The 13,102-nt window shown below is 44.3% G+C and overlaps 1 protein-coding gene and 1 pseudogene across 2 annotated transcripts in view; one reads left to right on the top strand and one right to left on the bottom strand.

Moving 5' to 3' along the window:
* The window catches only part of KCNMB3 (potassium calcium-activated channel subfamily M regulatory beta subunit 3), a 77,651-nt gene that overhangs the window by 25,466 nt on the left and 39,083 nt on the right, over positions 1 to 13,102 (bottom strand). The window contains exon 1 of one of the 2 annotated variants that reach the window (XM_006054303.4): positions 1,464 to 2,074. The exons of the other annotated variant lie outside the window; for it this stretch is intronic. Within the exon in view, the coding sequence (XP_006054365.3) occupies positions 1,464 to 1,525 (62 nt within the window). The 5' untranslated portion in view covers positions 1,526 to 2,074. Of the gene's footprint in view, positions 1 to 1,463; positions 2,075 to 13,102 lie in introns of those variants that run through there. 2 annotated transcript variants of the gene reach the window in all.
* Positions 1,700 to 3,408, top strand: LOC102404505 (annotated as a pseudogene).

Genomic DNA, 13,102 nt, shown 5'->3' with positions numbered 1-13,102 from the left:
GTTCATCAAGGCTTGATAGTTCTGCTGACACTCATCTCACATATGTATGTAATTTTAAGCACTGGGTATGTTAAATTAACATTTCCTTATAATTTGCGCTGCAGAGATGTGGGTAATTATTTTTACACTTCTATTTTTTTTTAATTACAAATCTATATCACAACTTCTTTTGCAACAGCAAAGGAGGTTGAGGAAAGTCAATATGGTCTGTGAAGTTCACCATGAGGCAAGGTGGGTGATCCAATTGTGCATATCAGAAGTGGAAATGGGACACTGTATTGCCTTGGGGAGAACACAACTGCTCTTACTGCTAGTTGACTGTGTTATGAATGGGGCATTAGAACTTGTTCCCTTGCATGTTAGTCATTTGATCTTCTGCCTTACAATGATTCACTTTAATTGTCTTCTCTCAAAAGCATTAGTTCATTTGTAAGGGAGAAGTGTTTTTGCCTCGGTCTCTTTCTTCTGTTTGTTCCTTCCTCCTCCAGCCCTGACCTCCATCCAAACCCCTCTCTCACTTTCCTGCATTCTCTCTCTCAAAGGTGCATGAGCGTACTTACAGAAGACCGGAGTGAGCGATGTGATGACCATTATGATCTTTATACTGTTTCCACTTTCTCAGCTCCCAGCTCCACTCAAGCTGCTAACAAACCACTCAGGTTTCCAGATACAGTGAGCAAACATAGCTATGAAATGTACCCTCCCAGGAGTAAGCTGGCAAGCCTTAATATCTCAGTCCTCAACACCCTCAGGCATTGCTCCTCTCTCCAGGTGGGTGCCCACTTCTCAGTGCCCTACTGCTCCACTCCTGGGGGCAGGCAGATGTACAGCAGCTCTGCTTTGCATTCCCCTGGGGAGGAAAGAGGTCCTCAAGATAACCGGTCTCACTTCCCCCTTAGATAGTAGAGGCGGGTGGCTAATAACAGCAGCTGAAATGTAAAACGGTACAGTTCAGAACGTAGCACTGGCTTTTGCACTAAGGCATGCGGAGACCATCACTACCTCCATCAGCAGACAAGGGGGGGGCAGAGAGAGGTGAAGTGACTTGCCCACAGTCAGGCAGTCATTTAAGGGAGCTGGATTTGAACCCTGGCTGTGACACCAAGATCCAAGCAGTTTTCACCAATGAAACCAATGCTGATAGTAACTTCATTCAACTGACAGACATTCGTTGAGCACCAACTGTGTGCTGGGCAGAGTTCTACTGCTGCAGAGCCAGGGAGGTTAGAGTCCTGGCCTCCAAGAACTTGGCATCTAGAGGAGGAAGCCGACAAGAAAGGATGCATCCTATGGTAGCAGCGCTGCTGGGGCAGCCTCCAGGCCCCCTCGGGAGGCATGACAAGTGGACACCCTCTGAGGATAAAGACCAGACTCAACCCCCGAGCTCCTTGAGGCCACTCTTCTTCTAGCCAGTTGTTCAGTGAGATGTCCATAAAGGCTGAGAGATTCTGGGGGTTACTTACCTCCCCTGGCGTCTCTGGCCGCCCTGGAGTGTAATTTGAACAGGGATGCTGAACGGCTCCATGAGACCAGGGGCCTAGGCAAAATGGACTCCTTTCACCAGATTCATAGCCTCTGAGGGCGCCAGAAGGGTGAAGTTTAAACATCAGCGGAAGTGGGGTCCCAGGGGAGGTCCTCAGGCGCATCTGTGCCTCCAGAGCTACCACCTGGGGGTGTGCCGCGCCCGCTGCCCTGGCGAATGGGGAGGTTAGGACAGGCATGTCCAGGCGGCTCTGCAGACTCCTGGCAAGGCAGAGCAGTCCGTCCAAAAGGCTCAGGATCGACCCTCCATGGCTTCTGCGGCCAGACTTTCTCCCCAAGCTCGCCCAAAGCCTGCCTCCGCCTTAACACCTGGGCTTGGTTTCAGCTGTTATGCATCGCCATAGAGACCGAAACGCTTGTGGAAAGTTCTGAGGCCCAAGGGACCCTTTGTAATTGGTGAAGGGCATATCAGTTCAAGGTTTATAAAAAGAGGAAATGTTTTGCCCTGTCCATATTTCCTTTTTTCAAGTTTTTCCATTAGAATATACATTGAAAGTGCTAGTTGCTCAGTCGTGTCAGACTCTTTGGGACTGTACTGTCCATGGGATTCTCCAGGCAAGAATACTGGAGCAGGTTGCCATTTCCTTCTCCAGGGGATCTTCTCTACCCAGGGATCAAACCCGGGTCTCCTGCGTTGCAGGCAGATTCTTTTACCATCTGAGCTTGTGTATGTGTGTGTGTGTGTGTGTGTGTAGAATATACATTAATAGATAGCTAATGGGAAATTGCTATATAACACAGGGGAGCTCAATCCAGTGTTCTGTGACAACCTAGAGGGGTAAAATGATGGGTGGTGGGAGGGAGGTTCAAGAAGGAGGGGACATATGTATATTCACGGCTGATCCACGCTGCTGTACAGCAGAAACGAAAACAACATTGTAAAGCAATTATCCTCCAAAATTAAAATAAATTTTTAAAGATTTCTGTTAGAGTGCAAGCTTAGAGGATGGATTTTTCTTGTTAACTGCATTTTCTGATTAAGAGGATTCATTTCTAGACCATATGTGATTTAACAAATTTTTAAGACTCCAAGGGTCATAAAATAACTCACCCTTAAAACTACATCAAAGTTCAAAACAAACAAAAGCAAAACTGTATCAAACCTCTTTCCCAGCTGGAACCATGAAGGGCGCCAGAAGAGGAGAAAAAGAAGGTTCTTGCTGTGCCAAAAACCCTTAAGAAAAAGTGAAAGAATTTTGCAGAATTTAAGATCAGGTGCCTGAGGAAGAAGCTTGCCCAAAAGAAGCTACAAAAGGCAAGGAGGAAATTTATCTATGAAAAAGCCAAGCAGTATCACAAGGAATACAGGCAGATGTACAGAACTGAAATTAAATGACTATGGTGGCACAAAAAGTCGTCAATCCGTGTACCGCGGAACCCAAACTGGCATTTGTCATCAGGATCAGAGGCATCAGTGGTGTGAGCACAAAGGTTTGAAAAGTGTTGCAGCTTCTTCGCCTCTCACAGATCTTCAATGGCACCTTTGTGAAGCTCACCAAGACTTCAGTTAACATGCTGGAAACTGTGGAACCATACATTGTTTGGGGGTACCCAAATCTAAAGTCTGTATATGAACTGATCTGCAAGCGTGGCTATGGCAAAATCAACAAGAAGCGAATTGCCCTGATGGATAACATGTTGATTGCTCGATCTCTTGGTAAATATGGCATCTTCTGCATGGAGGATCTGATTCATGAGATCTGTACTGTTGGAAACTGTTTCAAAGAAGGAAACAACTTCCTGTGGCCCTTCAAACTGTCTTCTCCACAAGGTGGAATGAAGAAAAAGACCACCCGTTTTGTAGAAAGTGGAAATGCTGACAACAGGGAAGACCAGATCAACAGGCTTATTACAAGGATGAACTAAGGTATCTACCATGATTATTTTTGTAATTTGCTCGGTTAATAAGCACTGTGCTCAGTCACTCAGTTGTGTCCTCTGCCTCTCTGCAACCCCATGGACTATAGACCACCAGGCTCCTCTGTCCATGGGATTTTCCAGGAAAGAATACTGGAGTGGGTTGCCATTTCCTCCTCCAGGGAATCTTCCTGACCCAGGTATTGAACCCACATCTTCCAGGTTTCCTGCTTTGCAGGCAGATTCTTTACTGCTGAGCCACCAGGGAAGCCCCTAATAAACATTGACTGCTTTCAAGTTGGGAAAAAAAAAAAACACTGTATATTCTATCTTTGTTTGATAACTAAAAGACATGTGGGGGATCTTTCAATACCACCAAATCATGAACATAAATTACTATTACATTGCAGCTCACCAAAATGACGATGACAGAATGCCAAGTAGACTACTTTTGCTGACTTTTTAAGTAAAGGTAATATTATCTTGAGGCTTCCCTTGTAGCTCAGTTGGTAAAGAATCTGCCTGCAATGCAGGAGACCTGGGTTCGATTCCTGGGTCAGGAAGATATCCTAGAGAGGGAACTGGCAACCCACTCCAGTATTCTTGCCTGGAGAATCCCATGGACAGAGGAGCCTGGTGGGCCACAGTCCACGGGGTTGCAAGGGTCGGACATGACTAAGCAACTAAGCCACCACCAATATTATCTTAACATTTTCCAAAACGTTGGTGTTGGCAAGAAGGTAAGCATAATCTCATCTATAAACATCATGTATATATAGCCATATTAATTAGTACCTGCAACTGTATTAATATCACTTAATGTAAAATATATATACTTCTGATTTGTATTCATTTTCTACTAGAGTTATGGACTACTTCCTTTGTAAATTATTTGTTTTTAATAAACTGATACAATTTGGAGTAAAAACTGGTAGCAACTGGATTTTTTCCCCATCTACCTCCTGCTTGTAACAGCCTTATAAATATATAAGAACTTTCTTTTTCAGATTAGATGTGCTAATAAATTTCCCTGCAATTTAGTATGTAACTGTCTTTGAAGAAGTGAGTGAAAAAAAAAAAAAAGAAGTGAGTGATTTACTGCTATTTTTATGCATTTGGATCAACTTCAGAAATATGGTCGTTTTTGAGCCTTTGAGACCTCCTACTTGAATTTGCACCTGCCTGGGGCTTCCCATTTTATGATTCTAGTTCCACCCAAGTGAAAACACTCATGTAGAATCTTTTAATAAAATCATCTTAAGAGGGTGTGAACAAAGAAAGTGAGTTAATTTAAATTACTTTCAGTTCCAATTCAAAAGTTCTGATAGATCCAGGCAGATTTATTTTGGGTCCTGGACAAGTCTGGGCCTGGTATGTCTTAGAAACAGCTGGCACAACTGGCCATCTGAGACTGACCTCAGATCTAGCCTGTGCTCAGTTTTTTTCTTCCTTTTTACATAGGGTCATGATGGTAAGTGGCTTCCCTGGTGGCTCAGAGGGTAAAGCATTTGCCTGCAATGTGGGAGACCTGGGTTCAATCCCTGGGTTGGGAAGTTCCCCTGGAGAAGGAAATGGCAACCCACTCCAGTATTCTTGCCTGGAGAATCCCATGGACAGAGCAGCCTGAGAGGCTACAGTCCATGGGGTCACAAAGAGTCAGATATGACTGAGCGACTTCACTTCTTCTTCATGATGGTAAGTGGAAAGGAGTAACCTAACCTGTTACCCTTTGATTTTCTTCCTGGTGCCCCTTTACTTGGAAACGGATTGGCCTCTCTGTCCACCAGTACCCTCCCACCCTTACAGCAAGTGCCCATTAACACACTCCACCCAAGAAGAACCTAGAGTGGTTGGTATGACTTTCCATCCCAATGCATCCATTCAGGAACACACAAGCTAAGCCACAAGAAGTACAGTGGTGAGAGAGGCCAGGTGCATAGACCTTCACTGGACACAGAATCTCTAGTTCCCACTCCTGGTCCCTGAGACCCTCCCTGAGTCCCTGGTCCCCACCCTTGGTCTCTGAGATCCTTCCTGAGTCCCTAGGATTCATGTATCCCAAATAGATGGGGAAACAATGACAGACTTTATTTTGGGGGGCTCCAAAATCACTGCAGATGGTGATTGCACCATGAAATTAAAAGATGCTTGCTCCTTGGAAGAAAAGTTATGACCAACCTGGACAGCTTATTAAAAAGCAGAGACATTATTTTGCCAGCAAAGGTCCATCTAGTCAAAGCTATGGTTTTTCCAGTAGTCATGTATGGATGTGAGAGTTGGTCTATAAAGAAAGCTAAGCACCAAAGAATTGATGCTTTTGAACTGTGGTGTTGGAGAAGACTCTTGAGAGTCCCTGGACTGCAAGGAGATCCAACCAGTCCTTCCTAAAGGAAATCAGTCCTGAATATTCATTGGAAAGACTGATGCTGAAGCTGAAACTCCAATACTTTGGCCACCTGATGCAAAGAACTGACTCACTGGAAAAGACCCTGGTGCTGGAAAAGATAGAAGGTGGGAGGAGAAGGGGATGAAAGAGGATGAGATGGTTGGATGGTATCACTGACTCAATGGACACAAGTTTGAGTAAACTCCAGGAGTTGGTGATGGACAGAGAGGTCTCGCGTGCTGCAGTCCATGGGGTCACAAAGAGTCAGACATGACTGAGTGACTGAACTGACTGACTGAGTCCCTGGTCCCACTCTTGGTCCCTGAGACCCTCCCTGAGTCCCTAGCTCACTCTTTCAGAGTAGCTGGGGATCACTTCCTACTCCACAAAAGCCATGAGTCAACCATCAAGCCCACTATTTGGGCCCCCTCCCTCTCTGGACCGGAGGCTTTTCCCAGTTTTGTAACTTCAAGCAACCTTTTATACATTCCCTACCCTGGTTTTCTTTAGTAAAAAAATAAATAAAATTCTGTGTGAGTGGTATGAGTAAGATGAAACTTAATTAGTGCCCACAAACTGCCGTGAAATCCGAAGATGAAAGGGGATGTTATTGCAAAATGCTGGCATCATGGATTCCTGGCTCCACACTCATTTTCTTTTTCCTTGAACAGATGCTTTACTCAAGGGGAAAAAAAAAACCATCTCTCCCTTTCACTAGGCTGGAGAAACCACTTCCTCATTCATTTTCATATTCTCTCAATTGCATACTACCTACTGTACAGTTAAGAATTCTTTGGTAGCTGAAATTCTCCATGTTCATGAGAACTATATTTGTCTTCAAATTTAGAGATGTACAAATCCCAAAACCTAAAAAGTATACAACAGCTTATGTTCTTTGTGAGGTTCCGTGTATTTTTCAGAGATTAAATAAACCCCAAACTGAATAATTATCCTGGTATGAGTAGTTTTTGCTGGTGCAAGCAGCAATTTAAACTGCCAAAACTAAGGTAATAAACTCATCTTATATTCTCTTTGTAGGAAAAACAAACAATAAGGGAGTATGATCTATGCTACACATTTACAGAGTCTCAGACTGGATCTTTCTTGTCCTTCATAATAATGACTAACTCCAGACATCTTTGCTAATCAAATGGACACGGACCCTATGATCTAGGCTTGTGTCAGAGAAATCAGTGCCACCTCTCTACAGATGTTCTTCCTGCTCAGATGAGTGAGAATACTAATGACTAACACTCACTAAGTAGTTACTTTGAGCCAGGAACAGTTCTAAGACTTTACAGGCACTAATTCATTTCTTGGGCATTTTTAAGAGCAGAGAGCTACAGGGAGTTACACAACCTCACAAGAGCCACAGAACTGGGCCAACCTGGTATAGAAAAAGCTCATTGTATAATTGAAGTGGAAACTAACAAACAATAGCTGAAATTGTTAGATGGTTCAAGAGCCCTTGATTTATGGTCTTGTTTGAAATCCACTGTGACCAAGTCTTCACCAGGTGGCACTGGGGACAGACATGTTTGATAATAATGTAAGTCAAGGTCACTGATCACTTTGTGAGTGGTACTTGATTTCAAGGGTGACCTAAGGTTCCCAGGCCCCATCTTTAGAGATTCTGATCAAACCATTGAGGTGTAGGACCCAGGAACCTGCATTTTGAAAAGCTCCCTCATGTGATCCTAATACGGGTGGTCCTACAAGTCACGCACTAGAAAACCCTGGATCATGGGTTATGGCTTTAATAGGTCTTGGAGGCCTGGTCTTGGGATCCTAAACACTGCTTCTGGTCCAGATCACAAGACCTCCCTGAACCTCAGCTTACTCCTCTGTGCAATGCAGGGGTTGGAGCAGATATTTAAAGAATTTTCCACGTTTCAGTTCAGTTCAGTCGCTCAGTCGTGTCCGACTCTTTGCGACCCCATGAACCGCAGCACGCCAGGCCTCCCTGTCCATCACCAACTCCCAGAGCCTACCCAAACTCACGTCCATTGAGTCAGTGATGCCATCCAACCATCTCATCCTCTGTCATCCCCTTCTCCTCCTGCCCTCAATCTTTCCCAGCATCAGGGTCTTTTCAAATGAGTCAGCTCTTCACATCAGATGGCCAAAGTATTGGAGTTTCAGCTTCAACATCAGTCCTTCCAAAGGATATCCAGGACTGATCTCCTTTAGGATGGACTGGTTGGATCCCCTTGCAGTCCAAGAGACTCTCAAGAGTCTTCTCCAACACCACAGTTCAAAAGCATTAATTCTTCGGCGCTCAGCTTTCTTTATAGTCCAACTCTCACATCCATACGTGACTATTGGAAAAACCATAGCCTTGACTAGACGGACCTTTGTTGGCAAAGTAATGTCTCTGCTTTTTAATAAGCTGTCCAGGTTGGTCATAACTTTCCTTCTAAGGAGCAAGCATCTTTTAATTTCATGGCTGCAGTCACTATCTGCAGTGATTTTGGAGCCCCCCAAAATAAAGTCTGTCACTGTTTCCACTGTTTCCCCATCTATTTGCCATGAACTGATGGGACCAGATGCCATGACCTTAGTTTTCTGGATGTTGAGCTTTAAGCCAACTTTTTCACTTTCCTCTTTCATGTTCATCAAGAGGCTCTTTAGTTCTTCTTCACTTTTGCCATAAGGGTGGTGTCATCTGCATATCTGAGGTTATTGATATTTCTCCTGGCAATCTGGATTCCAGCTTGTGCTTCCTCCAGCTCAGCATTTCTCATGATGTGCTCTGCATATAAGTTAAATAAGCAGGGTGACAATATACAGCCTTGAAGTACTCTTTTCCCTATTTGGAACCAGTCTGTTGTTCCATGTCCAGTTCTAACTGTTGCTTCCTGACCTGCATACAGATTTCTCAAGAGGCAGGTCAGGTGATCTGGTATTCCCATCTCTTTCCACCTTTAAGATCCAATAAAAATATGAAGCTTCTCTGGTGGCTCAACCAAGTAAAGAATCCACCTGCAATGCAGGAGACTGCTTACAATGTAGGAGACCCAAGCTCAATCCCTGGGTCAGGAAGATCCCCTGGAATAGGAAATGGCAACCCACTCAAATATTCTTGCCTGGAAAATCCCATGGGCAGAGGAGCCTGGTTGGGTATAGTCCATGGGGTCATAAGAGTTGGACACAATTTAGCCACCACAACAAAGTACATGCAACCATAAGTTAGTTTGCAAGGACAAGTCATTTCCCCTCCTGGAATTACAGTAATGTGAGAACAACCCCACCTCAGCTGCTGAGTGACAGCTAGAAAGAAAACCCAACCATCTGCCCTCACCCCACTTCTCTTCAGTTCAGTTCAGTTGCTCAGTTGTGTCTGATTCTCTGTGACCCCATTGACTGCAGCACTCCAGTCTTCCCTGTCCATCACCAATTCCTGGAGCTTGCTCAGACTCAGGTCCATCGAGTCAGTGATGCTATCCAACCATTTCTCTTAGACAACTCATAATAGCTGAGGTACTCTGAGCAGCCCTGTACTGCGGCATTTTGCTCAGTGGCTTGGGAACATCATTTACCTCAGTCACACCACACAAGGAGGAAGGGAGGCACTCATTCTGCAGATGAGGACACAGAGATCCAATCACAAAGCCACAGCAGGGAGGGGTGAGTCCAAGACTCCTGAAGGGATCAAATGCAAAGCTGAGCTTTTCCTGACAGTAAGTCACCTTCTCATTCAGTGGCTTAGGATGTGGGTCTTACTCTCAAGGTCTACCCAGGAATGTTGGTGGCCAGGTCTTCATAGAGTGAGAATATTCACAAGTTTTGATAGTGTAAACTACAAATTGGCACTTAACAAGAACATTGCCAAAAACTGAACAACAAAGGCATATGCCATCTGCCTCTACAGAGATTCACTGAACCCTGGTGGCTCAGAGGGTAAAGCTCCTGCCTGAAATGCAGGAGATCCGGGTTCAATCCCTGGGTCAGGAAGATCCTCTGGAGAAGGAAGTGGCAGCTCACTCCAGTACTCCTGCCTGGAAAATCCCATGGATGGAGAAGCCTGGTAGGCTACAGTCCATGGGGTCGCAAAGAGTCAGAAACGACTGAGCAACTTCATTTTCACTTCACTTTCTACGGAGATTAAGCCCTCTGCTACTATAGCTGTTGACCTTCAACAACCCCTGAGGGAGTTCAGGGTGGAGTGAGGCACTGTGTGCTCCACGGAATCTGGTGGGACAGGTCTTTAGATAGTTGGATGTTTTTAGCTCTTTAGATAGTTGGATGTTTTTAGGTCTTTAGATAGTTGAATGTTTTAGTGCTGCACTCAAGATGCCAGCAAATTTGGAAAACTCAGCAGTGGCCACAGGATTGGAAAAGGTCAGTTTTCATTCCAATCCCAAAGAAAGGCAATGCCAAAGAATGCTCAGACTACCACACAATTGCACTCATCTCACACGCTAGTAAAGTAATGCTCAAAATTTTCCAAGCCAGGCTTCAGCAATACGTGAACTGTGAACTTCCAGATGTTCGAGCTGGATTTGGAAAAAGCAGAGGAAAAGCAAGAGAGTTCCAGAAAAACATCTATATCTGCTTTAGTGACTATGCCAAAGCCTTTGGACTGTGTGGATCACAATAAATTGTGGAAAATTCTTCAAGAGATGGGAATACCAGACCACCTGACCTGCCTCTTGAGAAATCTATATGCAGGTCAGGAAGCAACAGTTAGAACTGGACATGGAACAACAGACTGGTTCCAAATAGGGAAAGGAATACGTCAAGGCTGTATATTGTCACCCTGCTTATTTAACTTATATGCAGAGCACATCATAAGAAACACTGAGCTGGAGGAAGCACAAGCTGGAATCCAGATTGCCGGGAGAAATATCAATAACCTCAGATATGCAGATGACACCACCCTTATGGCAAAAGTGAAGAAGAACTAAAGAGCCTCTTGATGAACATGAAAGAGGAAAGTGAAAAAGTTGGCTTAAAGCTCAACATCCAGAAAACTAAGGTCATGGCATCTGGTCCCATCAGTTCATGGCAAATAGATGGGGAAACAGTGGAAACAGTGACAGACTTTATTTTGGGGGGCTCCAAAATCACTGCAGAGAGTGACTGCAGCCATGAAATTAAAAGACGCTTGCTCCTTGGAAGAAAAGTTATGACCAATGTAGACAACTTAGTAAAACGCAGAGACATTATTTTGCCAACCAAGTTCAGTCTAGTCAAAGCTATGGCTTTTCCAGTAGCTTGTATGGAAAATCATGTATGGATGTGACATTTGGACTATAAAGAAAGCTGAGCACTGAAGAATTGATGCTTTTGAACTGTGGTGTTAGAAAAGAGTCTTGAGAGTCCCTGGACTGCAAGGAGTTCCAACCAGTCTATCCTAAAGGAAATCAGTCCTGAAAATTCATTGGAAGGACTGATGCTGAAGCTGAAACTCCAATACTTTGGCCACCTGTTGGGAAGAACTGACTCATTGGAAAAGACCCTGGTGCTGGGAAAGATTGAGGGCAGGAGGAGAAGGGGATGACAGAGGATGAGATGGTTGGATGGCATCACCAACTCAATGGACACGAGTTTGAGTAAACTCCAGGAGTTGGTGATGGATAGGGAGGCCTGGCGTGCTGCAGTCCATGGGGTTACAAAGATATTGACACAACTGAGTGACTGAACTGAACTGATGTTTTTAGGAACAGATTTTATGATCTCAATCCTTGCATCTCCTCATATCTAGAGAAGCACTAAATCCTTCATGGTGACCTCAGATTCTCATGACTAACAGAAACCTTTTGTAAAATGAGTGCTTCATGGCATTGAAGTCCCCCTTCATCAAAACCTTATATATTGACTTTCCCCCACTGCCACTTTGGAGCAGTCTCTCAGAGCCATCTGAGATGCTGCCTCCTGGGCTGCAGTCTTCATTTTGCCCCAAATAAAACTTAACTCACAACTCTCAAGTTGTACATTTTTTTTTAGTTGACAATAGGTCTAGATGTCTTACTTTTAGATAAATTCTTGCTTCTGATTCGACCAAGCCCTCGTTTCTTGTCAAGTGACATGTGGTCATTAATTCTAATGCTTCCTTTTAAAATGACAGAATAGGGACTTCCCTGGTACAGGAACCCACCTGTGAATGCAGGGGACACGGGTTCGAGCCTTGGTCCAGGAAGGTGGAGCAACTGAGCCCACGCACCACAACTACCGAAGCCTGCAGGCCCTAGAGTCCACGCTGTACAAGTGAAGTCCCCACAATGAGAAGCCCACGCACCACGGCTGGAGAGCAGCTCCCGCTCACTGCAACCAGAGAAGGCCCACACAGGAAACAACAAAAACCCAGCATGGCCAAAAATTAATTAAAATACGGCTGTGTAGATGCTTCATTTTTAAATAAAATACAATGATAGAATAAGAATTTAAATAATCATAATTCTCAACTAACTAAAAGATGTTTGTTTTGTTTCATTTTCTGTTTCTCTTTCTGAGAAGATGACAGAATATAGAGAAATAAACTTAGACACTTAATTTTTTTAAATAAAATTCCATGAGAGTTCCTGGGTTAGCAGAGATTCAGATTAACTCTCCTTGTCCTGGAAATTTGTAGCTACTGGGCTCCTGATCCCAGGATTCAGCAATTCCCAGGATGCAGACAATTTTAATGTTAGTTCCTCCTGAGCTCAAAAATTTAGCTCCATGAGGGTCTGAATCTGTCTGCTTTATTCACTACTGGACCGCCAGCTCTTAGAACAGTGCCTAGCACAGACACTCAGTAAATAGTTCCTGAATGATTGAACAAGCTGGGGACTACCTCAGAAATTATTCTGTGTATAGCATTGAAGCAACCACCAACAAGTTGGGACAGGTTTGAAAGATTAAAACATTTGGCTATCCCTGTCCGGATCTCCATTTATATCTACAGCCTCTCCATGGTGTGACTTAAAGTTCAAAATGATGGCTGCAAGGATCGGCAAGATTCTTAGTCATTCTATCCAACAAGCATTTAATAGTGTAATATATTAATTAATTAGTGTAGAGTTCAGTTACAGTCACACAATACACAGCAGTGGTTCTCAAAGGGGACGGTGCCACCTCCTGGTGGACATTGTGGAAACCTCTGGGGTGTTTTCTCGGTTGTCACCAGGATTGGAGTGGACAGCCAGATGCAGCAGAATCCTGCAGTTTGTAGAAAAAGTCCCACACGACAAAGAGTCGCCTAGAGTACCATGGAACTTTCCACGTTCCCGCTAGACATTCAGTTCAGTTCAGTTCAGTCACTCAGTTGTGTCCGACTCTGCAACCCCATGAATCGCAGCACGCCAGGCCTCCCTGTCCATCACCAACTCCCAG

Source organism: Bubalus bubalis, chromosome 1, assembly GCF_019923935.1.
Source record: "Bubalus bubalis isolate 160015118507 breed Murrah chromosome 1, NDDB_SH_1, whole genome shotgun sequence".
Lineage (NCBI taxonomy): Eukaryota > Metazoa > Chordata > Mammalia > Artiodactyla > Bovidae > Bubalus > Bubalus bubalis.
The sequence above is the reverse complement of the archived record's forward strand: the minus strand, read 5'-3'. Positions and strand labels throughout refer to the sequence as shown.